This window comes from Eumetopias jubatus, unplaced genomic scaffold (assembly GCF_037043125.1).
Source record: "Eumetopias jubatus isolate StellerSeaLion01/CBP00866 unplaced genomic scaffold, mEumJub1_p1.0 scaffold_1, whole genome shotgun sequence".
NCBI lineage: Eukaryota > Metazoa > Chordata > Mammalia > Carnivora > Otariidae > Eumetopias > Eumetopias jubatus.
Genome location: NW_028274807.1, coordinates 177024309 through 177051737, shown reverse-complemented (window position 1 = coordinate 177051737; position 27429 = coordinate 177024309). Strand labels below are relative to the sequence as shown.

Here is a 27429-nt window from a genome sequence, read left to right as displayed (position 1 = left end):
TGATTCATTGTTTGTGCATAACACCCAGTGCTCCACGCAGAACGTGCCCTCTTTAATACCCATCACCAGGCTAACCCATCCTCCCACCCCCCAGTTTGTTTCTGAGAGTCCATCGTCTCTCATGGTTCATTTCCCCATCTGATTTCCCCCCCTTCATTCTTCCCCTCCTGCTATCTTTTTTTTTTTCCCTTAACATATATTGCATTATTTGTTTCAGAGGTACAGGTCTGTGATTCAACAGTCTTGCACAATTCACAGCACTCACCATAGCGCATACCCTCCCCAATGTCTATCGCCCAGCCACCCCATCCCTCCCACCCCCCACCACTCCAGCAACCCTCGGTTTGTTTTCTGAGATTAAGAATTCCTCATATCAGTGAGGTCATATGATACATGTCTTTCTCTGATTGACTTATTTCGTTCAGTATAACACCCTCCAGTTATAGCAGCAATGTCCACAGTAGCCAAACTGTGGAAAGAGCCAAGATGTCCATTGGCAGATGAATGGATAAAGAAGATGTGGTGTGTGTGTGTGTGTGTGTGTGTGTGTGTGTGTGTGTGTGTGTGTGTGTGTGTGTGTGTGTAATGGAATATTATGCAGCCATCAAAAGGAATGAGATCTTGCCATTTGCAACGACGTAGCAGGTAGGTTTAATTGAACTTCAAATGCTTTAAATCTAGGGTGCCTGGGTGGCTCTGTTGGTTAAGTGACTGCCTTTGACTCAGGTCATGATCCCAGAGTCCCAGGATCGAGTCCCACATCGGGCTTCCTGATCAGCGGGGAGTCTGCTTCTCCCTCTGACCCTACCCCCTCTCATGCTCTCTCTCTCACTCTCTCTCTCAAATAAATGAATACAATCTTTTAAAAAAATTCTTTAAATCTTGAGTGGTGGCTACACAGACATTCTTTACAATTTCTCCATGCCACTTGTACATGTAATATAATTCATGATTAAAAATATACTGCAGCACAAAATGGCCAAAATAAAAACATTTTAATAAAGAATAAGAAATTCAGGAATAAGGCAAATAAAACTAATTGTTAATAAAGCAAAGATATTTGGGGATTTGGAGGTACTATCCTAACCTGCTGTGACTGGAATTAAGAATTTGGAAAAATATTTTCAAATATATTAAGTATCAAAAATTATACAATGTAACATAACAGCAAATAATTGAGAAAGCCTATAACTCAAACATTGCATCACTTTACATATTTCTCCCTTCCACAGGTTTCCTAACTGTTGTATAAGTAACCTACAGACTTTTAAAATTATGAATGGCCTTTCACTTTGATTTTATTACAAACACTATTTTCAAGCAACTTGAAAATTAAGATGAACTTTCTTTGCATTTTTACCAGCTTTAAAAGTGGTATACTATACTTTCATTTACTCATTTATCCATGAAGCACAATTTAAATATTTTCTTCATGATGAATAGAAACAAAAAAGTATTACTAAGCATGCAAACATAATCAAGAGAGGAGACATATAGTGAACAATTAGGAATTTTTCAGTGTCAACTTGTTACCCTCCATTTGCCTGCAGCAAAAGACAATCAAAACTCCCCTGAAGTCACGAGCATCTTACTAATACAAGAGTCTTGATCCTAATTCCTTCTTCAGTTAATATATCACATTCCTTCAAAGCTGCCAAGTTAAAGCAGTGTTCTCTTATAACTGGTAATTTTGAGATCTCTGATACATTAAATATCTCCCGCTTCTTTTCCCACTGTCCTTGGTTTCTTTACGAGAAACCTGTATCTCAACTATATGAATTTAAATACATTTTTTACCTTTCCAATCCAATGTGGCATTAGGCTAAGAATACCCAAAATTCCCTCCTGTAACTTCCCAAAAACACTTATGAACTGGCCCCACTTCTGCTAACTGCAAAAGCAAACCAAACCAAAGAATCTCATTGTCCACCAAGACAACTAAGCAATCTCATGTCCAAGCATCAGAACAAGTAAAATTTGTGAGGCTGATGAAGAATGACTGTGGGGAAACCTTAGGAACTAAATGGAACATCCTGGCTTTTCTTTATGAAAGATGGAATTCCCAATGAAGGTCAAAAGATACTTTGTCTCCCATTTACGACATATATCCTGATAGGGTGCATCCCAAGTAACAAAGTCAAAGGCAGTACCAAACAAACAAACAACGGACAACTTTTTTCAAAGTTTTTAGTGGGTGTGCAAAGACTGAAAGGTCCGGTCACTCTTATGCAGGCCCATTTCTCAGGGATGTGTCTGAAGAGAGCAAGCTGGAGGGATAAGGTAATGTCTTCCTCTAAGCTGAAGAGCAGCTTGCTTACTGCTTGCTATAAAAGAAGTGGGGTCTCTAAGCCCAGTGTTCCTCAGCAGTGGGTGTGGCATCTATTCCAGCCATATCTAATCACCTCTGTGGGACTTGAGGGCAAGGGGAACTGAAGCATGCACCTTGCTGGGCCAAGAGTAGTAACGCTCTTTGTCACTGACCCAGGAATATCGTGTCTTCTGCTAGCATCTGTGAAATTGCAGCAGGCCAGCTTATTAGCTTGTAAGTAGGGTAAAAAAATCCCAGACTTAACAACTTTATCCCATTTTGCCTATAAAGTACTGGCTAGGAAGTAGGGGAAGACTGGAAGAGGCATGATGTAATTTTAAGAAGTATTTCCAAACAAGCCATTCTCTCTGAAGGATAGTTAATTATACTTCTTCAGATATTACAAGGTATCAAGAATCTGTAATAGAAAAATACCACTGTATAAAAGAAATAACGTGTTTGGTGAAAGACTCCTAAAATAGGGAATTAGCGTGGGAATTGTACATTCTCCTTCGGATCTGAGAAGAGAATCTGAGCTCTTCATGTAGAGAAGCAAGCAGGGCCAAGGGAATTCCTTGACACCACCTGTTGATAAAGGCGGGCTTTGGATAAAATTTGCTTTAGAGTACATTGAAAATATTAAGCATAAAAATGAAAACACCAAATGGGAGTAGGAAAAAGACGCCCTGTAGATCCAAAAGAGCATTTCAGAAAACTGACTGTATCTTCAAAAGAAAACAAACAAATAGATGTGGCCTCAGTAAATCAGGAACAGAAATTCATAGGAAGGAACAGCATGAGATAAAGAGTATTTCAAGAAATAGGACAAAAAAATCCAAGATACAGAGTACGAGTGCTTTTTTAAAATATAAGCAAATCACACATAAAACTAAAAGATATAAAAGAAGGAAAATTTCCAGAACTGTGTACAAAATATGCAAGTATGATAAACTAATTTTTCATGTTCTAAGCAAAGTAAATTAAAAGAGAGTTAAATCTAGCTGTTTGCTGGAAATATGCATGTTTTTAACTAAAGGGATGAAGCAAAAATGATCTCATACACAAGCAACATGAGACAAAAAAAAAAGGAGTTGGTGGTGAGCTCCCAAGAAATAGAAGTGATTCTGATCCCAGACTTCTGTTCAGCAACACTAATTCCAGAAGACAAAAGAACACCACATTGGAATTCTTTGGCAGTTTGGGATCCAAACTTCGCACCAACCAAAAGGTGTCTTCATACTTAAGTCAATATAATGACATTCTTTAAAATGCAAGAGGATGAAACATAGTTATATATTTTTAAATGTAACTTATTAACTGTTAAATATTTAAAAATTGAGAAATTAAAGAAATTAGAATGCAAGAATGGGAAGAGGTCTTGTGACTGGCATTGCAACTAGGTAAATCTACTAGATAGATTCTGGTAAAATTCTGCTTAAAAACAATATGCATATATAAAATTATTCATGAGAAAAATATTATATGTATACCTATTCTCTACATACACACATGCATATATACATAATACCTAATACACAGGTATGCCCTGTGTGTGTGTACATATATGATACATATTTCATATATATATATATATATATATATGAAAATGGCATATGTATGGAAATGGCATAATAAGAATTTAAATCAATGACCACAGATATCACCAACAGCAAGGTATACAGTAAGGGGAAAAAGGGAACTGAACTTATTTAAAATGAAAAATAATTTAGATTTAAAATTATGGCTACTAGAGAAGTATATACAAAACACCTTGGTAAACTTATAGGCAAACTTAAATTTGCAATATAAATCTAACATCTAGCTTTCCAAATACCCAAGGAAGATACAGCTTTAAATCAGAGAACCAGAAACACTGTTCACAAGGGAAAACAAAGTGAAAACAATGGAAAGAGCAAGTAAGTATGAAAAACAGAGCACACAGAATATTGTATCAAAAGCAAAACCAACCATCATCATTATAAAACAGAAAGCTACAGAATAAGCCATGCATTAAATGACACATCATCAATTTATTAATGGCTTGTGGCTGTGGAGAGAGAATACTACCACATTATAAGAATACATGTATTCCAATTTCAGAATTACTGAGGTATAAAGAACTAAGAAACCTCAGAACGAAGATAATCCTGATAATGCATTACAGAATACAAAATATACAGCTAACACAAAGGAAGAGACTATAGTAAGAAGAAACAAAAAGTAGAAAGTAGTCAAAAGATATATCAGGAAGATAAAAACTAAATGAGGTCTCTGGTCCCTATTCTAAATTCCCTGGAGAAAGAATGATTTTCTCAGGTTGGGCCATGAGTTCACCCAGGTCCAATTAACACTGGTACAAAGTGGGCTTCCAGAGCCAGGCCTGAGTGAGGGTTACCCCGAAGGTTATTGTGAGCTGGACCAAACTGCAAGAGAGGTCGACAAAATATCACATTCTTTTCTTTTTCATTGTCTCTGTTCCTTAAATATTTTCAGATTTGTCAGATATAATTCTCTAATTTCAATGCTCTCTGAGAGCAAGGACCATGTCTGACAATTCTTTCATTTTCTTTTCAGTTCAAATACAATATAAAACACAGGGTAGCTACTCAACAAACATATTCTTAACTGGATTCTTTTTCCTGTCCTAAATAGAATCCTTACAAAAATAGGAAAATGGAAAACGTACCCACACACATTTTAAGCTCTGATTTGTACAGTACCTAGAGATCCAAAAGATCATAGTGAATTGTTCCTTCAACCTATTTATTCAATTAATAAAATCCACGTATTGTTTCTGAAATCCAAAATGACCACACACACTCAGTTATTTTAAACGTTGAACTTGCTGGATGTTATGACCATAAACTTACAGGCAAACTGGAGTTTAGCTTCTCTGCTGACTATTGTTCCAAGTGAATTTGTTGCAAAACACTGGTAACTTCCTGTATCCCAATTTCTGTTGGGGTTAATAACCACAAGATTTCCTCCATTCAACTTATAACGATATTCCATATTCAGATTAATATCACTTCCATTCAGCTGCCATCTGTAAAACAAATGTCAAGGTTTTTCCCCTCTTAGTATATTTAAATAAAAAAAACCTACATTATAAAATCCACTTTAAACATCACCTCTCTTATAAATGAAAGGCAATAAATATATTATTCCACTGTGACGTATGTGAAGCTCAAACAGGGCCTGTTTATCAGAAACAAAAGGTTCAAGCATAGTAGAAAGCACAACAGAATAGCATCTAAAAGTTAAAGATTTTTCATGATTTTCTGAAGAGGTGAGAATAATCCGTTCACTAGGGGAAAAATAAGGCTAGGTCTGTATAGGCAGAGATGAAGTAGAAAGTGGAGGTAATTACCTCAGGTACTTCAGGCTGATCTCATGCTGCCGATGAAGGGGAGGAAAGAGCACACTTCTTTGATTTATTCACACTGACTGAGCACATTTAATAAATTAATTGGATAAGTGCTCAACTATCCATTTCAATTTGTCTGGGTAAATACCCATCCCTGAGGCACTCTCCACTCTTCTCAGCCATCACAATGCTATTTACTAAATGGTACACTGTGGTAAAAAACCCTAAATGCCACCTAGGGGGTCTCACACAGTAAAGGCACTAACCCCAGAGCCATATTTATCAATGGGAAGCCGGAAGAAAAAAGGAAAAAGAAAAGATGCTGGGTTTTAAACAAGAGTTTTTAAACAGAAAAACCAGGGTTCTTTTTTTAAAGATTTATTTATTTGAGAGAGAGAAGGAGAAAGAGCAGGGGGAGGGGCACAGGGAGAGAGAGAATCTCAAGCAGACTCCCTGCTGAGTGTGGAACCCGATGAGGGGCTCAATCTCATGACCCTGAGACCATGACCTGAACCGAAGCTGGAGGCTTAACTGACTGAGCCACTAAGGTGCCCCCAGAAAAACCAGTTTTTAAACAGTGAGGATACCTGACACATCAAAGTCACCTTTAAAAACTCAGAAATATCCCATAGTCTCAAGAACACATCCACTGTATAAATTAGAGCCATCTACCTCCTAGAAGACTTGATTTTTATAATAAAAAGAAACCGCTATCAGTTCTATAAAATTTTTGTGTATTAATAACAATCATCCCAGTTGCTCTTTCTAACTTTGAGAAGGTGGGTAATCTAATACTCATTTTATAGATGAAGATTTTGATAAAAAAGTTGAGTGAGATGTCAACTGTCCCCAAGTAATGCATTGTTGGATCAGAAGTAGTCCTCATCTGAACTCTAGCCCACAGTCCTTTTATCGTGTCATATGCCATCTAAAAATTGTTGCATTCATATATAAAATATTTAACCTGACCATATTACATGCTCTAAAAGCAAATAAAGACATGAAATGTTAACATTATCACAAATGAAAGTATGTGAAGTTGAAATATTAGACAGCTGTGAAAATGTATGAACTTACTATGGAAAAGTCTCAAAGAATAATGAAGCATTTTATAAAATAAAAATTGATACCATTTATATAAAGTTTTAAAACATATGAAAATGATAAACCTCCACTTTAAGGTATTTTAAAGCTCTCATGGAAAGAAAGTGGGGTATGTTCAAGGGGAAAATACTAGGAATTTGGGGTTTTTTGTTTTATTTCTTGAGGAGTGGTTATATGGATGTTCATCATTGGACTAGATTATATGTTTATATCATTTTCTATAGGTGAATAATACACAATAAAGTTTTAATGATAGAAGCCATAGGAAATGAACAAATGTATAAGATTAGCCCCACGTTTCAGTGAGTTCTCAGGCAGGTACACATGCAAAGAAACAACATGGGGAAGACATAGTCCTACACATTGTGGGCTTGACTTTCAGAAAATAAATAGGACAGTAAATCACAAATGGGTGGGTTGAATTTTTAAGATGTAAAAGGTCTGTCAGTTTCTGAGCACCTTCATGCTTGCAGTGGGTAAAAGTTCTCTAAACTCAAACCAGAAAAGATGTAGATAATCTCACATACTTTTTAATGGGAGACTGTCATGACAAAGGGTACTTGGTGTTTTTGTTACCTATAAAATACAGTTTGCATGGGAAAAAAGGATTTTAGCTCTAGAGTTGAAATGTTTATGGCCTGACTAAGCATGCCTGATGGCTTAATTTGAAAATTGTGCTTTTGTGTTTAGCTGATGAATAATAAAGGTACAGTGGCTATGTGGAAAATTATAAAGATAAATAAAAATATGGAGAAGCACTTCTTCTTGTCTATTTAATAGCTGGAAAGATTTAAGAAATCATAATGTATGTGGGAGAATACTTTATTTCAGTAAGTGTCTAAGATCTAAAAGCGATCATCCCAAAGCTTTGACTAAACAAGTAAAATGGAAAAGATTTTTTTATGCATAAATGTTTATTATTTCCTTTAGCTCAATCTTCATAATATAGACTGAATCCCTAGAATATTTCACTATGTGCAAAGGCAAAATCTACTCTCTTTTAAATGTTACTGCTATACCAAAAGTAAGAGTGTTTTTGCTTTAGCAAACTCTTCAGAGCTAAGATTTACATGACATACCCGAAAGAATGTTAATTTTCTTTTAACAAGGTGATATAATTATTACTCTCCTTAACACTATTCATCATTAACTGGACCTCATCCTCAGGTGATATAAAATTTCTCAATATCTTATTAAACATTAATTGTTTTTCCTCTTGTTGAAAGTATGTGAATTAAAAAGGGCTATACTTATTTAAATTCTGAAATATGTAAGGAATCTCTGGTCTGAAATTCCAAAAATTATCATATCCTGAGAAAATAGTGTACTTATGTTCCCAATGCAAAATATTCATATTTGGGCCTGATTTCTAAATATTTCTGAGATTTTCTTCTGTACAAGAAACATTCAGGAAAACTGAAGGCAGACACACATACTCCTTTTACAAAGTATGTGTCCAATAAATCGACGAATTAATTTTCTTTACAGTAAATTGTAATCAACTGTTCAGAGTTCATGAACATAACATGTAGTAATAAAGTGTAACAGGTGAATGGCACATTTAGGCCATGAATTTGGGAAGCTTTCAGAGATAGAAACTTACAGCTTTGTACATTGACAATTTGTAAAAAATTGCAAATGTCCATTTTTATGAATGAAATGTGAAGTTCATGAGAAACCATCTAAAGTTTCAGAATGAAATCTTTTTGAAATGACAAAATTGTTTAAAAATTCATAAAAGTAACATTTGCATGCCCAAATTCCATTCCAAAAGGCTTAATGCAGTGATCTGGAGCAAAAGAAGACAGTCTCATGGCTCTTGGGGCTGCATAACACCAGCATTTCAACCCTATAACATTTACATTGTGCTCTAGAAACAGACTAACCTTGTAGCTTTAGCTCAGTGGTAAATGTCACAAGATTAAGCACCTTTGTATAATCATCATGTTGTAACACTCTTGAATGATCTTATAAGTTCACTGCCAGCCTTCAGTGTTCAAACGCTCATTCTACACAAGTTAGGATTTGCCTTTAGAATCCACAAGTGAGAAATGGCTTAATATTCATATTTTACAAATCTACTCATTCTCAGGCAATGAGCTCACATCCCCTTGCATTTCTTGGTGTGGAGGTTCTATGTGAATTTGCTTCTGGGCCAATACATAAAAGTTGGGAGCTGGAATGAGAAGTCCTGGGCTTCACACTCTACTAGCCTACCTGAGACAACATGAATTTGATCAATCCACTTCTAAAATCTCATCTCCATCCTCTACACAACAGGATGCTGGTATCTCCTCGCTGGAGGGAGGCTGGGCAGGTAGAGTAAGGAGACTGGGCCAAGCCTATTCAACAGAATGGTGGAAGTCTATAGCCAATTTCCCCCTAATTTTTTTTTTTTGATAGAATTTCTTTAAAACATCATGCATGCCCTTGAGGCACCAGGTTTTGAATTTTGAATACAACAGCATAAGGTACCTGACATAGGAACTATTACAACTGGCAATTACTACTTTTTCTTGATGAAAACTATACTTGTTACTCCTGGGAAATACACTAAAACATCAATGACTGAAGATATAAGAACCATTGCGTTCTAAAAGAAAGAACAAACTAGGTGTTAAGAGTGTGTCTGTGTGTCTGTGTGTGTGTGCAAACATGAATTTATATGATAAGTTAAATCAGTATGAAAAGCCTAAACTTTCAGAGCTAAAGTGCTTTTGAAAGCATGACCTCCAACAATGACTGAATCACTGCTGAATTCCCACCATCAGCCATAACAGGAGGTGCACGGTAGGTGCTTATAGAACTTTCCTGAGTGGAGTAACCTAGCCATAACTAACCTCCATATAGTCACTCCTCACTGTTGTCATCCATATTAGCAATAAACATCTCAAAGATGAGGAATGAATGCATATTTATTTTCATTTACCTTATTAGTTATTATTTAATTACATTACTAGTTATTACAGGAGATGGCAAGTCTTACACAAAACCTCACTAGCATGAACAACAATCATGAATATAAGCATAGATCTATCTTGTCAGTATAATTTAAGGCACCGAGCCCTAAACAGGGTCTTTCACTAGAACGTGACAACAAGGTTAGAGACTGTCGTTACCCTTTGAAACTGAAACTAACAAAACTGAGTGACTTCAGGTAGTTTTCAAAATAATCCCCGAATATAATTTACCTCACAGTTGATTATACAAAGGTAATGTCCTTCAGGACATCTATACTATCACACCAAATCTGGTCAGGAAAATGGAAATACGAACCATATGCAGGTAAAAAACAAATGTCACATGTTAGACTTCAACATAAAACAAAGCAAGAAGAACAAAATAGTTTACTGAAATCTTTAGGGAGTGGGGCTAGGTTTGGAAAATAAGCCCACACTAAACACTTGTTAAATCAACAGGCAATACTTTATTTGGGGTTTGACAGGAAAATTAGGAATTTAATCACAGAAGCAATTTGCGGTTTTAGATGCGGCTTTCAAGTTAATAAGCAAATGCATTTGTGTTCAAATGCAATGTTTGTTAATATGTTTACTGAAGTGATGAGAATAATTGCAGCCCTTGAAAGAATGAATGTTCAAATTTGCATATTCAATACTTTATCCAAAAATAACTAGTTAGGCTTCAGCAATAATTGCCAAAGATATAAATGAGTTAAATTGCAATGCTATGTTTTTAAAAATTAAGTTTTTAAAATGTGTTTTATGACATAGATTCCCATTTCTCACTCACTGATGAATTTTAAGCATATATATTTAAGAAAAAAAAAACACTGGGACTAAAAGCAACTCTTCAGTTTACACAGTTACAGCTTGGTTTAAATTGATCAGTGATTGCCTTAAAATTATTCCTATGAGAATTACCGAAGTTTGCTATTCCTGCCTTCTCTGCATCCATTTTTGCTCTTTCTGGTAGCAGTGACCCCTCACTCCTTTTGAAGAGGCTGCTCCTCATGTGACCTGGCCTGGCCACTCAGAACAATCCATGTCTCGGCCTCGGTGATTAGTTAAGAATACGAATATGGAATGTGACCCAACTGATTTAACTTGGTTTTGACCATTATGTGTTTTCCTTCCTCCTCATCCCACTTCAAAAACACAAGAAGAACAACAAATGATGTGAATTAAATTTTACACTTCCATCTGTGATATCTAAAATCTAACTTCTACATTCTTCTTGGGTTATCGATTGCTCACACTATTAGCTATGTTTTTATTTCACATTTTTTCTGACGCCATTCGGAACTTTTGATGACACTAGCAGGAAGGATGCTCTCTTTTTCCAGCTGTTATGGGGAGGATATAAGTAAGCCTCTTGTTCTTTGTCACTTCATGGGCGATCTATCTTAAAATGGAGCCAATAAAAGGAATCAATCCAAACTTAAGAATATGCTATAAAATGTACTATTGACCACTTCTAACCCTCTGATCCTTCATGGCATTCTGGACTCCTAAACATGATCTAATCCCAAACTTGCTTTGTTTTCCCCCATTAACTTCATTCTCCCCCCCTTTTTTTTCATGCTCCACTTTGGCAGGCACTGTTTGCTAGGCATTCAGAAGGTGAGGATGAAGAACACACTGTCCTCAACTTTAAGGGAGTTATATCCTACACCAAGGCATTATTGCACATTTCATTTTGATAAGTTTTATCATACAGGTGGGCACAGGGTACAGTGGGCATCATCGGAGCATGGGGCCCACCCAGCACAGAGGATATTAGGAAGGTTTCATGACAGAGACAGTAATGCAGACAAGTTTAAAATGCCCTGTAAGAGATGCTATCTCCCTCTGTTTCCCTCAGGTACTATAGATATCCTTTACTTTTTAATGGTTAGCAATCATTCCAACCATGTGAACATCTCATTGCTCTTAGTGGCTGACTATAAGTGTGGGGACCAGAAATCATCAGCTGGAGAAATCAGGATGCTAAAAGTTGTTGAGCATGAACATAAACACAGAGAATCAGGCCTAATCCAGCAGAAAGGATTATATCTCTTTAAGGGCCAAGAAAATTTAGGGGAACAAAAACTCTTATTTGCCATGAAGCAAGAATAAAAGTGAAATAATAGTGACATCAGATCTTGGCAACAAGATACATGTGAGAGACAAACTGCATATAATAAAAAATTATACTTAAAATATATATTGGATATTACTATGTAGAATATAGAGTATATTATACACGGTCCATATGCTATATTCTATATTATACATATAGAAAATACAGCATGTACATATACAGAGACATATATATTACTATACGTGGTATCATGTACAGTATTATGTGGTGTGTGTGTACATATGTGTGTGTGACTATATATGTATAGACAATAAATGAACTCAAATTTTACTTCCTTACATTTTACTCTTTCAATAGATGGTGAGCAGAAATTAGTCTCTTTTCTTTTCCTTTCCTATCTCATACTGAATGTATTTAGTAGACTTAGTAAATTCCATTATCAAGAACTATACCTAAAAGGGAGAAACTGGCCAGGGAACATGATATTTTGCAATGATATTTAGTCCTTATAACGTGTATCTCCAATATTGTTCACAATGCACTTCATTAACATAGTTTACTTATCATATAGAGCTGGAAGAAAATAATGTTGTGATTATTTCCTTTTGAGGAGATAAAACAGAAAAGTTATGGTTTCAAGGGTCAGTCTAGAGCAGTGCCATCCAAAATAACTTTCTGGAAGCATAAAAACGGTCATCGGTTCCTTCTAGTACAGTAGCTATTAGCCACACGCCTACTCAGCACTTGAAATAAGGCTGAGTAGGGGCGCCTGGGTGGCTCAGTTTGTTAAGCATCTGCCTTTGGCTCAGGTCATAGTCTCAGGGTCCTGGGATCAAACCCCACGTCAGGCTCCCTGCTCAGCGGGGAGTCTGCTTCTCCTTCGGCTCCCCACCTCCACTCGTGCTCTCTCTCTTTCTCTCTCTCTCAAATGAATAAATGAAATCTTAAAAAAAAAGAAAAAGAAAAAGAAAGAAAGAAAGAAAGAAAGAAAGAAAGAAAGAAAGAAAGAAAGAAAGAAAGAAAAAGAAAGAAAGAAAGAAAAAGAAGGCTGCCTTGACTGAGGAAATACATTTTTAACTTAACTAATCTAAATCTATAGGGTCAACTTCTGGCTACTGGCTACCATATTGGACAACATAAGATCTTAAGTCTCAAGCTAGACTCAATGTTGAAAACATAAAGCCCACATGGGCCACATTCCACTTGAAGACTTATTTTCTTTGGCCTACATTACAGTGAAGAAGAAAGGCGGAGTCAACACTAGAAGGAGCGATTCTGAAGAGAAATGATCTGAATTTTAAAAGCTTTTGTTACACTGGCTGGGATTCCTGGCCAGTGCTGAGAAGCAGTCATGACCATTCAATAGGCTTGTGGCTGTTTCCAGTCATTATTCAAAGTGTCTATATGTTCTTAAGGCACACCCACCTCTTTTAGCTCTGTTACTTGCCTGGTCCCCAGAGGCATTTGCATATTTTACCCCAGTCTAGCTCCAACATGTGGTTCCTTTAAAGGCTGACTGACATTAGTAGAAGTGACCAGGGATCTTCCTATTTGGGGTCTTTCAACTGAGCAAATGGAGAGCAGTTGTAACCCCATGAGAAGTTGGAGAAAGCCCCTCCCATTTAAAAAAGTTATTAATACTCCCTCAAGGTAATCTCTTTCAGCATCATCGGCAATTACAATGAGAATGAATCCTAATTGACCTTTAAATTTAGGCTTTGGGGCTTAGGTGGGGAGATGCAAAAGAAAGAATAAAATTCTCAATTAAACCCTAACACAAGTAATTTCTCTTGAGAATTTCTCAACTTTTGGATTTCTAATATGGCCAATTAAGAGTTCTTTTTACCCAATGGGATAACCAAGAAAAGACCTCTCATCAGACAAATCTGTCTCAGTCTACAAGACAGGCTGTGGGCTTACGAAGGATATCCTTTTATAAGACTCTTAAGCTTTATTCTGAATCTTGGGAAACACGTTTGGATTGTCCTTAACTTGTAATTTCACATGAACCAGTGATTTTCCTCCATGGTATTTGTTTATCTATCTAACTGCTTATATTTATAGTTATAAAAAACCTAACATTTCTCTGATTTCATGTATAAATGGAAATCCCCATTTTTATGTCTTCAGGGTTATTCCATACTTAAACCATTTATCTGTAGTTTTTAAAGGATAGTAAAAAATAAGAATAAGCAAGCATATTTTCTTCTGAAATATTTCTTCTGAAGGGGTTCTCAGAGAGGCTCCCTTCCCATCTCCCTATCCAGAGCACCCCTCACCCCCCTCCCCTGCCAAGGTGTCTTCTATGACTCTCCTCAAAGCCTCAGGCCATGTGGGGTTGTTTTGTTTATCATCTGTTAGTGCCTGCCACACCCCACAAATGCTGTAATCTGAAAAACACATACTATGGAACATTACATGACTATTAAAGTCAAAAGCTAGGAGAAAAAAAACAGGCTGTAACTAAAGGTATTGTCTAAATAGATAAGGTCATAATTATAACCTACATTGTTCTATACTCCCATTTACTCTACCATCATAACCTCTTATACAGATAACATGAATAGTGAAGTTGGTTATAGGGAAGCCTAATATTTTCCCAACGTAAAGAGGTTCCCTTGTGCTTTTTCAAGGTCTCGACTTCTAGTGACTGAAAATCTTTAGTTTAAGTGGAATTTTATATTGGTTACAAGTTTTAACTTCAGAAAATCTTTAGAGCTATAATGAAAGTGTCTGCTTTACTTGACTACAAACCAAAGTACTTTAAAACAATACCTAGCATGTTAAATTTCTGCACTTATCAGACATAAAACAGATGAATTAATTTAAGTCACATATCTCCTAGTCTCAGGTACAGATTTTGTTTAAATTACAACATACAGCATCACAGGCCACATTATAAAACATAAGAAGCACTGTGTAAATGGTGGGACCTCTTCATCAACATTTTATACATGTCGTCTGTATGCTTAAAAACACACTCTCTGGCATTATAATAAATACCAGGTATATAGAGAAATGATTGCAACAAAAGACTATTTCTGGATTTCTGAGCTCAAGAACTCTTGCTATTTGATAAAATTTTACAAACATAATTAAACTCTTCATTTAGAAATACACTCCTGTCTGACAAAATCGTGTAACTAATGATAATTTTTTCAGCTGAATACATTTATCATCAAATTTTTCATAAGATAAATGCTAGGAATACAACTTTACTGACAACAGAGAAACAGCCCACAGATGAGTCATTCATATGGACTCTTTATCATATTACAGTCATATCTAAAAGGAGAATCTTCTGTTTCAGGGAGAAACAAATGGATGCATTTAGAAAATGTTAGAATGTCCTATGAAAATGCTGGGGAAAAAATGTTTCTAGGATAACATCTTATTAAAGTCGATCTGTTCATCTTTCCCCCAAAGAGGAAAATATTTTCAGATGTTACTTCTGCTTATGTCTGATTAATTGAACTATCCATAAAATACAGATTCTTTGTTGTTGTTTTTTTTTCAATTCTGGTATATTTTTCTTATTTCTATAGGGTGAGGAAGAGGCAGAGAGAAAACTTTTTATCACCTCTGTCAGTTCTGACCAGTAACCTGGAGTTATTGTTTATTTTGTTGCAAGTACACAGCAGGTGCTCAATAAGTGCATCTTGAATACTGTTGAAAAAGACTGACCTTGATTACTTCCAGATGCAAAAATACAAAGGTCTACCTTCTAATCCAAGGCTGACCCAATTTAACAAGGAATGTTGGCTTCTATTACTTACATGGATTAAGAAAACAATAGAAGTTCAATACGATCTACATGACTACTCTAAACTCTTAGAATTTTATTAATATAGGCTGAAGTATGCTTGTTCTGCAGGTTATAGAAAAGGTTTTGCCAAGAAACTAATATTGTAAACAGAGTTTTTGAGACAAATGCTCACAGTATTCAAAAGAGCATGTTGTTTTCAAGGTGCCTCAAGCACTTTTTTGTAGCCACTTATATGAAAGCAGCATATGCTCTTTATAAATAATTCATTTCTTTATTAAATTGGGTCACCTAAGCACACCTAACAGTAAAAATTGTTAATCTTGTGTTCTTTAAAAAAGTAAATACCCATCCCATCCAAATAAGCTACTATCGTCCCCCAAATGTTAGTATTTTTATCTTTAGGTGATGGGAATTCAGATTTTTTTTCTTTTTTCCTTATACCTTTCTGTGATGTTTGAAGGTTTTCAGTGAATAAGTATTATTCACATAATCTGAAAAACACATACTTTTACATGAAAAAACCTACTAAATTAAATATAATTTCTCTCCAAGAATAATTGAAATAACTTTAGTAAGAATGTTATTTTATTCTTCTATACTTAACGAATCTTCAAACACAAAGTCAGTTAAATGATAAAGAAAGAAGTACAAATGCTAAAAAATATTTTTTTTAAAACTATGATTTCCAAAAACCTTTGGAACATCTGATTTTATCCCCATGATGAATATATATGTTTCCAATGACTACATGTGGGCACATGTTTATACATTAAATTGCATTATAAATGAGTGAATAGACATTGTTTATTTAAGAGATTCTACCAGGTCTCTTTTAAATCAAGAAATCTTCTTGTAAAGTGAATAATCAATCAAATATATACAGTGGATCTAAATGTTTACGTATGAGATCTGTTGAACATAGCATACAACTACAGTTTCACTTATTCTTTCTTAGTGATGCCATGAACATACTGAAACACACACAAAAAAATCACAATTTCCACATTGTTATTTCTTAATTTAGATTTGCAAACTTGTCACTGTACCTGTAATGAGGTGAGGGGTTGCCTCTTGCTTCACAATTTAAAGTTATTTTTTTATCCTCTGAACCCACAGGGAAAATGCTGTTGCTGGGCTCTCTGATAAACACTGGACCTTGCAAGAGAAGCTCACCTGTATGGGTGGGAGACATCCAAAAAAACAATCACAATAAGTAAAAGGTACTGTAAAAGCTGCATTCTAGAATCAAAAAAGAAAAACAAGCAACAAACAAGTATCTGCTCTTTAAAATAAAAAAAAAAGAAGAAGAAGAAAAAGCAGCTATTGCTTCCCTTGTCCACAGAACGTGCTCTGCAGGCACTGCTTTGCTGATGAGCACCAATGAAACTGTTGACAGCCGAGTAACATGTATAAGACAATGAAAGTTAGTATTGAAAAACATTGCCATATTAATAAAATCCCTTAAAAGTATAAATAAGGCTGTACTAATTACTTTTTGTAATATAAACCCTACCTAACTTTTCACTGGTGAATATCCTATTGCAGAAGGCCTTTCTGTCATAAGGCTCTTCACAAAAGTAAAAGTTGTATTCAAGACTAGTTGAATACCTGAGCATGATCTTTCTCACAAAATCTGCCATGCATGCCAATCTGAAGGTTGACAATATTCTTTTTCTGTTTGGACCTCAAAACACTCAACGTTTGGTGGTACTTCCACTTTATTGCCAACCAAGTGAAGAAAAGGGTATAACCCTAAGGAAGTATCTTTTAAAAAGGTTTTCTACTTTAGTGAAGAAAACTCGAATATTTTCTGAGAATTTCCACATATACCCAAAAACAAAAATCCGTCTTTGTGCTATGAATTTAAAAAGGAACAAGATAATGCCATCAACAAATGCTTATGTCTACTTTAGTTGTACAATCATTGCGAGAGCATTTCTGAAAACAAACAAATTCACAGGGGAAAAAAAAAGAAACTCTTTACTCTCCTATCTTGGAACGCTCAGTAAAATGGGAGGAACTCCTGCTGAAGCAAAGAATGAATAAACAGACTAAGAGACAAAGAGAGCCCACAAGTAGTCAGACAAAGAAAACAGATTAGAAAAGCACCCAAAAAAGTCCAGAAACTATGAACTTATATTTTGGCTACTTCAAGTAGTAATAACGTTCGTAAGAAACATTTACCATAATAACAAGAATAGTAAAATAACATGATACTGAAAATAATCATTGACATGATGAAAATACCAGTAGCTGGTGCCAGGACACAAATCCTACATGGCCATATCTGTTCTTTCAACTTCAGAGAGATCATAATTCCCAGTGAACAGAAGAGAAGCATGGGGCCTAAAAGTGGCTAGGTGACAGGGACAAGTTCACACAGCATTTCAGATGGTACACACTCTAGAACATCTGAGTCCAGATTCCAGGCAGTGACACCCTCTTGTTATACTCAATGAATGCAGTCTTGCCTTTCATCTGCTCTTTGCCCTCAGCTTCCGGCAGGTAACCGATGTCATTCATGATGGGAATGTCTTTGTTTAGGGTGGGGCCTGGCCACACTGGACCTGAGGGTGGGACCAGCCACACCTGAGAGTGTGGGATGGGGACCGGCCAACTTGTGACTGATGGTAGGAGAGTTGAGTCATGGGGTATGAGCTGACTCGGACAACCGAGCTCAACTACATGTGCCATCATCAGTCACTAATTATGTAATGAAGCCCCAGTAAAAACTCTGGACACTGAGGCTTGGTTGAGTTTCCCCGGTTGGCAATGGTCCTTGCCCATTAACACACATCAGTGCCAGGAGCTTTATACATTCTGAGGACAACAAAAGCTTAGCATTTGGCACCCGTCCAGATACTATACTCTGGGTTTCTTCCTTTGACTGATTTTAGCATGTATCCTTTCCCTATAATAAACCATAATCATGATTATATTAGCTTTCAGTGACTCCTGTCAGTCCTTCTAGCAAATTATCAAAGCCAGAACTTGCAGTTGGTGTTAGAAATGAGGGTAGTCTATGGACCGTACACTCAAACCTCAAAGTCTAGCTAAATCTGGATATCCTTTCCACACCACAAAGTTAATCCTTACTAATAGCAACCATACCTTAAGAAAGCAGCCTGCTATCCTCTTTAGTCCCTGGTTTTTATTTACCTCTGAAGGGGAAATACCACAAGGAAAAAGTTCTCACTTTTCTTTGTGAAAAAGGAGGACTTTCAGAAGAAATGGATTTTGAAATAGCTACTAAAGCTCCTAATCAAAAAGATCCAGTGTTGTCATTTTCCTGATTTTTCCCCCTAAGTTTACTGTATTAAAACTAAACAAATAAATACAACAATGACAATTGGCTTCATTAATCAAATTTACTGTCTTAGAAAGTTGAAAATAACTCTAATGCCTGTTTGTAAATATTTACAAACATGGTGGATTTTTCATAGCATTTTTTTTTTTTTCTGGTGCAATGCTCTTGATTTACTCTGAGTGGCTCATCTACTTTGTTCACTTATGAGATGGCATAGCATCATTGTTCTGACAAACTCTGACATACGCAGAGCTTGAAAACAATACTATAGTAACATAATGGTGTAGATTTGAAAATTCCAGATAAGTTGGGGAGAGAAACTGACAAAAGGAAAATTAGGTCAAGAAAAGAAGGGGGTGATTTCAATGAAAAAGACAAAAAGAGGTGCTTTTTAAAAATTTCCTACAAGTGACCAAAATGAAAATCCAAATGTCCATTCCATCATCTTCTAACACAAGTCAAATGATACTCTTAATTCTTCTCTAGGAACCATTATTAATTTTAAATGAAGGTGTTAAATAACTAGATGCCTTTTAATTCCAACACCCTTTTGAAAGAGTGACAATCATAGCTAATTTGCTAACATTTTTTACGTGCCAGGAAATTACAAGTCTTGCCTCCCTTATTCCCAGGCTATGTTTGGCTCCCATCCTCTACCCTGTGAGGTCCAGCGCCATCCTTGTCTATGCCCAGGAGTCCATGCTGACTGTTGTTACATTTGGGCTCAGCCCCCACCATCCCTGTTATTCTTGCGCTCTGATTTCTGTTGTTCAGAACTCAGCATAAATGTCATCCTCTCAGCTTAAATGTCCCTCCACCCGCCCCTCACTTCCACCTTTCACAAAGGTACCAAAGCACATCTCACTGTATCTCAATACATATAAACATCATACATGTTCACACATGTGCTTGTTATTTGTGTCTAATTCATGGCTGTAATCCCAACTCCTAGAACATGCAGATATTCTATGTTTATCTGTCGAATAAATAAGATGAATGAAGGAATTCTCACAATAACTCTGTATAAGGCCAATACTTTTTTACAGCTAGTGATTGATAAAGCTAAGATTTTAATTTCAGAGCTGATGTTCTCACCTTATAGTCATTTGGCCTCCCCAGCAGAAATGAGGCACAGAGCATTTAAAAAACCCAACCATGGTAACATAGTTTTTTTTGTTTTTGTTTTGTTTTGTTTTTGGTGACAGACCCGGGATCATACCCTCATACTCCTATTTTTGGTGCGTTTCCCTTTCCAGTAAACCACACAGTTCTAAATATGGGCAAACGCAAAAATTAACCATCAGCTTCCTATTTCAACTTCAGTATTTCCGGATAACACTGGAGTTTCCAGCCTGTGAGGCACACACCCACCAATTCTGAAGCTTAAAGCTCCTAAAGGCTTTTTAGACCATCAGCAGCATTCAAAAGCCTCCTAAAATGGAAGTACAAATTAATAATCAAACATGACAGGTCAGTCCATGCTTCATACTCTGAAAACAGATAAAGGCCACTCAGTCTTGCTTCACCAGAATGAAATAAGAGATGCTGGGGTATAATGTCGTAGTCTCTTGCTAGCAACATAAACTTAAAAGGCAGAGATTCTGAAGTCTCATTTTCTTCTAAATGAATTCTGATCCTCAAAAGGACAGAACCTTGACGATTCACATGGATATTCATAACCAGCAAAAAGCAGCTTGGCTGAGAACAGAAGGGGGCCTCCTGGCTAACGAAATGGATTCAATGTAACATTTAGATTGATGCTCAACTTTACTTTTTGTGACAGGGGCATTTTTTTGATATGCTAGCCTGGCTCCAAAGCTCCATTTTACGTTTATAGCCTAAAATAAAGGGCAGATAACATTTCCAAATAGGACTAATAAGTCCAAAAGTCCAATCCTGAGGTGTTATTTTTTCCCCCAAACAGCCATGGGCTACTCAGAATAACTACCTTTGAATGTAAGTACAAGCTTTATGAGCTCCTAAGGTAATGTCACCTAAAAGATCAAACTGTGGCCAATCAATTCTAATAGTCATACTCTATACAGTTTTTATGAAGTCTGACAAAGAGAAACAGATAAAGCATTCCAGGCAGTTGGATTACTTTGACTAAAAGAAATAAAATTCCTAAAAGACGACAATGGTATCTCTGAAATTGCTATGGAAAAAGGAAAGCACATCCTATTTTCCCTCACTTATTTACATCACATCTACATGATGCAAAACTGAAGGATATTTTGAAATGAAGAGGGTAAATCCAAAAAGGGAGCTAGGGTGGGCACTGCTATTTAAAGCAGAATTTAAGAGACCGTAGAGCTAGAAAGGAATAGTCACTGTACTTATAAGGTATCCAAACCAAACAGAATGAGCTCTAGCCTGGGGTCAGAGAAAATAAAAGCAATATGTCACCAATGAAATGAGACCTGTATTCTAGGCCCTACTATTCTATAAAAAAAAAAAAAAATTAAAGATGGAAACATTTTATAGCAGTGGGGCATCATCTCTTCTTTTTCTTTTTGGCATTGGTGGCTTAAAGCTAGAAAATGCCAAACAAACAAGAAATGACAAAAATAAAATTCCATTTATATTATCCCAAAGTCTCATTTCTTTAACAAATATTTGAACACCAAACACACTCAGCATATAAAAAACTAGCTGTAGCCGGCATCGGTGGTTGTCGACTCAACCTCTCTTAACTATTCTTTTTCATTGCCTTCAAAATCTGCCTTTCATCAGAGATACAGAAAGCACAGATAAACTACCTTCGTAGAACTCTGTAGTTCTTGACTGGGGAGCGGGGCATTCAAGGAGGATTGGGTTAGGAGACCAGTAACAGCCAAAGAGGGGTGTATTAGTTTGCGAGGTCCGCCATGATAGAGCCACACAAACTGGGTGCTTTCCACAACAGAAATTTACTGTCTCACAGTTCTGCAGGCTAGAAGTCTCAAATCAAGGTGTGGGCAGGACGGGTTTCTTCAGAGGGCTATCAGGGAAGAATCTGCTCCATTCCTGTCAACTGGGCTTATAGATGGCTGTCTTTTCCTGGTGTTGTGTCCCTTCAGGTGATCTTCCCTCTGTCTCTGTGTGTGTCTGTGTGTCCAGTGTTCCTTTTATAAGGATACCAGTCCTAATAGATTCGGGCCCACCCGAATGACCTCATCTTAACTAATCCCATCTGCAATGACCCTATGTCCACATAAAGTCATGTTCTGAGGACCTGGCGATTAAGACTTCAACACACAAATTTTGAGGGGGACATAATTCAACCTATCACAAGGGGTAAGGGAAAATCTGCTAAAAGCCTTTAGGAAAGAGTGTCTATCCTGATTTTGAAGACAAATCAAAATGAAACAAAAAACATGAAGGAAATGCTGAGCTTGCTTCCTTTCCTTTTTGATATGGAAATTGTCAGGTAAGGAAGGAGGTCATGCTGGGAACCCCTATGGCCATCTAGACACCATGAGGGGGAGCATATATACAGCACAGAAAAGCTAACCCAGAGTCCTCCCATCTGGGAGTTCCTGAACCAACCTGAACCACAGAAGCCCAAACATCACACATTAGAAAAATAAACCTCTAATGGGTTTCTGTTACATGCATCTGAATGTACTATAACCGACATGCTAGAAAAAAGGGAAAAGGCAATACAGCATACTTAAGGTGAACAAGAAAAAGAAAATGCTTACCAGGAATAACTAATTTATCCATTTCCCACATCTGGAAATGTTATCAAACAATTAGGTTATAAGAAAAAGTGCTAGAGAATGGCAGACACCTGGAGTATGAGAGCATAATAGAGACCAATAGAAAGCAATAAAAATTATTTAATTTGCTAAATTAATGGTTTACTACCTGATTTGCTCAATCTGTGTTTCACGTTTTGTCCATAAACACGAATAAAGAAACTGCATGGGAAGCAGTGTGCAATAATTAGAGAATTAAAAACTGAAAGGGACTGTTTAAGCTTTACAGGTGCTGGAAATAAATGTTCAATAAAAAAAATTCTCCTGTGGACTGGGAGAACCCTTTCAAAGCATGACAAATTTCAGCAAAAATTGCATTTTTCTTTCATTACTACCTGTCTAAAAAAAAAACAAAAACCACAAAGATGACCACACCCATAAACATATATGGACATTATGGTCATGTTGAAAGTTAAAATATCTGGACTTCAGCACTTTTCTTTAGTGAACTAATCACATATTTGATGAACGTTATGATCTATTGCACTGGATTAATATTCATTTGTACTATAGTTGAGTAGAGGAAGAGAACGTGGGAGAATTGTGAGGGTGCCCAATATTTAATTTTGATACTTTTAGGCCAATGGCTGTATTTCTGATTTTTGAACTATTCTTTACAGTTGAATAAAATAGTTAACCACTTTACTGTTATATTGCAGGAAATAGGCTTAGGAGATGGGTTGAAGTATTTGTAGATTACAATGTTTTCATAATGCTCTATGGTTTTATTTAAATTCATGTTTTGTCTCCATATGAATGTGAGTTCTAGTGCTTTTGAACTTCCCTGACCTCCTTCCATAATCCCCAGCCCAGAGTTACACCTCCCTTGCTAGATGGTTTAATAGCAACTCCACATGACAAAAGAAAAATTACAAGGCTATTGTTAGATGCAGTGTGCAATGTGCACAATACAGCCAGGATTGTACAATCCGTGGCTCAAGTGTGTGAAAAAAACAAAACAAAACAAAAAACCACAGCCCACTTACATCCCCACTTTCTATTATACCAACTTCCATTGAACATCTCTGATATATGCAAATTCACAAGGTTCTGACCAATCATTCTGAAGACTTCATTAATCAAATCTTTTAAAAGATGCCTTTCTTAGGCATCCTTAGCTCAAAGGTTTTAATAGAGATTATGATGTTTGTGGTTTCTATTGTTTACCAAAGAGACTCGGTCAAGGGTTTTTGGGGCTCAGGCATGATTCCCTTCATGTATTTTAGAAAGAATGTTTCATATCGAACTCCAGTTCAAGGCTATTGTTTCTATGAAAAAATAACTATACAATAAAGAATTTCTATTATAAATCAGTTGTAATGGAGAAGCTATTAAGAAGTAATACGAGCTGGTGATTGCATTCTGTAGTATTTTTGCAGTGTAACCTCATAAAGCAGAAAAGAGCATAATCGTTTCCTGCCTACACCTCAGTAAGCAGAAGCCAGCATAATATTTGTAAACGTCTGTGTATATAAAATACCATCTAGTTCTCTCTTCCCAGCAAGGATCCTGCTTTTTTCTTTCTAGACCACTAAGGGTGTTAAGCTGGGCTGTGCAGTAGGTACAGAGATCCACAGAAGCGGGACAGAGGATGGCGAATGCCTATGGAGTGGGGGTTGGGGGAGTCTCAGAGCTGCCTGAACTTGAATAACTAAATAATTTCTCAAATTTACTCTCATTATTTTTCATTTACCCACAACTGAAATTTATTTTTCATCATGATTTATTGTAGACACAGCATGTGTCTACACACACATACAAGTGATAGCAAAAAAAAAGAGTCTCTTGAAATAATGTTTTTACTGCATTCTGGATCATAGCATTTTTCTATTCTATTCCATCCAATCTCCTTTAACCTATTCTTTTTTTTTTTTAAATGCCAGACATAGCTACCATATTACTATCATCACTCATCAATGAGTTTCTATCCCCACTTTGATAAACCCTGGTCTAGAGCCATGCCTCTCCTGCCCTCAGTGTCCTAGATTATTATTTTGGGGGAGACTTGTGATGCTTGTAAGGTGTTTCTTTAATTTCCTTTACTCAGGAATGAAACCAACTTAGGCAGTGAAGGTAAAGAACTGTCTACATTTGAAATGGAAAGAGTATTTGTGGTCCTAAGATGTAGAAATGACAAGAGGGTCTTCCCCAAACCTGCTGAATGACTACATTCTCTGTAGGCCTAGAGAGGGGAGCAAATACTATTACACATCGCTGGTAACCTTGGCAAATAAGAACACACATTTTATTTTGTTTTGAAAAAAAAAATTGTTTCTTAGTTCTAAATAATATGGAGCAAAACCCCTCATTATATATACTTATTTAAAAAATGCACAGTCCCAAGCATCAACATATGAAGGTAAAACAGACACTGCTTACCAGGCCCTGTACTAGACACTTTGCTTCTACTGAGTCATAATCCATATATTCTAAGTGAATATATGGATCCATATATTCTATACAGATCTAATATTCTAAGTGAATATTAAACACTGAGTAAAAAATGGTACTCATTTTAATGTTATTGCTTTCCTTCATATTGACACAATATAAGTAATGATCCTCAGGGCTGCAAAGGATGAGTTAAATTGAATGCTCTATACACATTCTTGGTGCCACCGCTCTGGAGAAGCATTTGGTGATATGTATGAGGAGCCCCCCGTCATGTAGGAAGTCTAAGGAAAATCTGCTCTCACTTCTTTCATTCATTTTTACTCAGTATCACCACTTAGCAATCTTCCCCCATTCAGAATTCTTAGAAAAATTTTTGTGTACTCTTCTCATCACAATATCTCTATCGTATTATATATTGGCTTTACTTGTTTTTCACTTGTATTTTCCTTATTCCTAGTCTTTAAACTTTGGAAGATAGTGAATATATTAAACACACACTTCTACCTCCTAATCAGGCCAATCATATTGTATATATTAAAAAACTTGGTACATTAATGTTAGAATAGAAATATATGTGTTTATGCTTCTTTGCAAATGGTTCTGGTTTACAAAATGTTAATGCTGATCAAAAAAAAAAAAAAAAAGAATTTGGCCATTCTCAAGATAACCCCAAGCATATACCCTATCTCCAACTGGAGTATATGTGTCCAGCTGCAACATAATTCATCATAGAAAAATATGGACTTATAGAAGCTAATTGAATGACAGCATCAATGACTCAAAAAATACCCCCACTGTGTTCTCACAGGTGTCTACCATCTTTAGGTGGCTATTTCTGTTTGAGAAATTTACAGGATGCTGGTCACCTATAATTCATCTACTCCCTCCTGAATACTGAAAATACAGGTACTGCATAGGAGTAACTTCACTAAAACCATACATAAATAGCACTTTTAAGAGCAATAGCACTCTACCAGTCACTTCTTTCTACCAGTCATAACTTCTGAGCGCTAAAGCAAAGCCCCATTTCTGGATTTTAATGACTCATTTGAATGTAACAGCTGCCTTAGCCACTAAAATTAAAAAAAAAAAAATGTTGAGCTTTTGGTGAGCTTTTATTACTCAGATTTCTAAGGAAGTTGCTTAAAGTTACTTTTAAGAGAGGCCAGCATTTGCACAGCTTTTACTGTTCCACGAAATGGATCTCTTTGCAAAATATCCCCAAATCCATAATAATTTGTTCATGTGAACCATGAATTCAGTTAACACACAACCAACATGCAATTCTTACTTTAGTCTAAATCTTCTAGGGTTAGGATGTAATGTTAGCTGCCTGCACATTTCACATTTCTGTATCTTTATCTCAGAACTGGAGATCTCCTTAGGAAAACTTGCTTGCTTTTCAGAGGAGGGCTGAGCTAAATTGTCTTTCCAGGACTTTTTACATGCGAGATTCTTCAATTTTATGAAATGTATATGATGCAACTCATTACACATATTTGGGAATTTTGTTTTGCAGAGCTGTACGCTGGTGGCCACTGGGCCAAATCTATCCTGCAGCATTATTAGACTTGGATCATAAAATGTTCAGGGGGGAGGAAAAAAACCTTCCCTTAAATTAAATGGCCTCATTTAAAAATCCAAAAGTATTAGGTTTAAAGTCAAATCTAACCTTAAGGAAAAAAAATAATCAATGATCTAGTAATACCAGGCCTCCTTTCTCCCATGGCAATCCTAAACTCAGCACTGCCATACAGAGAGAGCAACATACTCAGTCTTCCCAGAAGGCAGCCCCACAGGGAGTGAGACATCTTGGGTTGTTAGCAAGAAATTCCCCCAGAGTTACGTGAAAATAACTTTGTTTACCAACTAAATTATCTTGAATTGATTTACACCATCCTTCTTCCTGAAATGCTTTCCCTCCTATCACTCAAGACATGGAATCTTTTGACAGTCCAGGCAAAATTAATCCCACTTTATCAGAAATTCAATTTAGTGCACAGGATTGTAAGTCTCCCAACGCATCTGTATTTTAGTAATTTGTGTGGAGGTTGTCTCCTTTTTTCTGAACCTATGTCGTTTTTATTCCCCAACAGCACATTGCAAAATACCTTGCACATGATAACCTAAGTGCTTGATAAAAAATGATCTTAAAAAAAACATATATTTATGCTTTAGGACAGAGGTCGATAAACTATATCCATAGGCCAAATTCGACTGCCATCTGTTTTTGTACGACCCATGAATCAAAAGAAATTTCATGACACATGAAAATTATATGAAATTCAAGTTTCAGTGTCCATCAATAAAGTTTTATTGGAAGACAGCCATGTTCACTTGTTTATGTATTGTCTATGGCTGCTTTCACATTCTAACGGCACAGTAGTTATGACAGAGACCATA

At 36.3% G+C, this 27429-nt stretch overlaps 1 protein-coding gene across 2 annotated transcripts in view; it reads right to left on the bottom strand.

Annotated features, from left to right (window-relative positions):
• Nucleotides 1-27429, bottom strand: part of CNTN3 (contactin 3) — a 241035-nt gene that overhangs the window by 198234 nt on the left and 15372 nt on the right. The window contains exons 2-3 of one of the 2 annotated variants that reach the window (XM_028101775.2): nt 16632-16758; nt 5179-5354 (exon numbers count right to left, since the gene is read on the bottom strand). In XM_028101775.2, the coding sequence (XP_027957576.2) occupies nt 5179-5354; nt 16632-16758 (303 nt within the window). The remainder of the gene's footprint in view (nt 1-5178; nt 5355-16631; nt 16759-27429) is intronic. The other variant, XM_088021839.1, reaches the window with a different exon arrangement.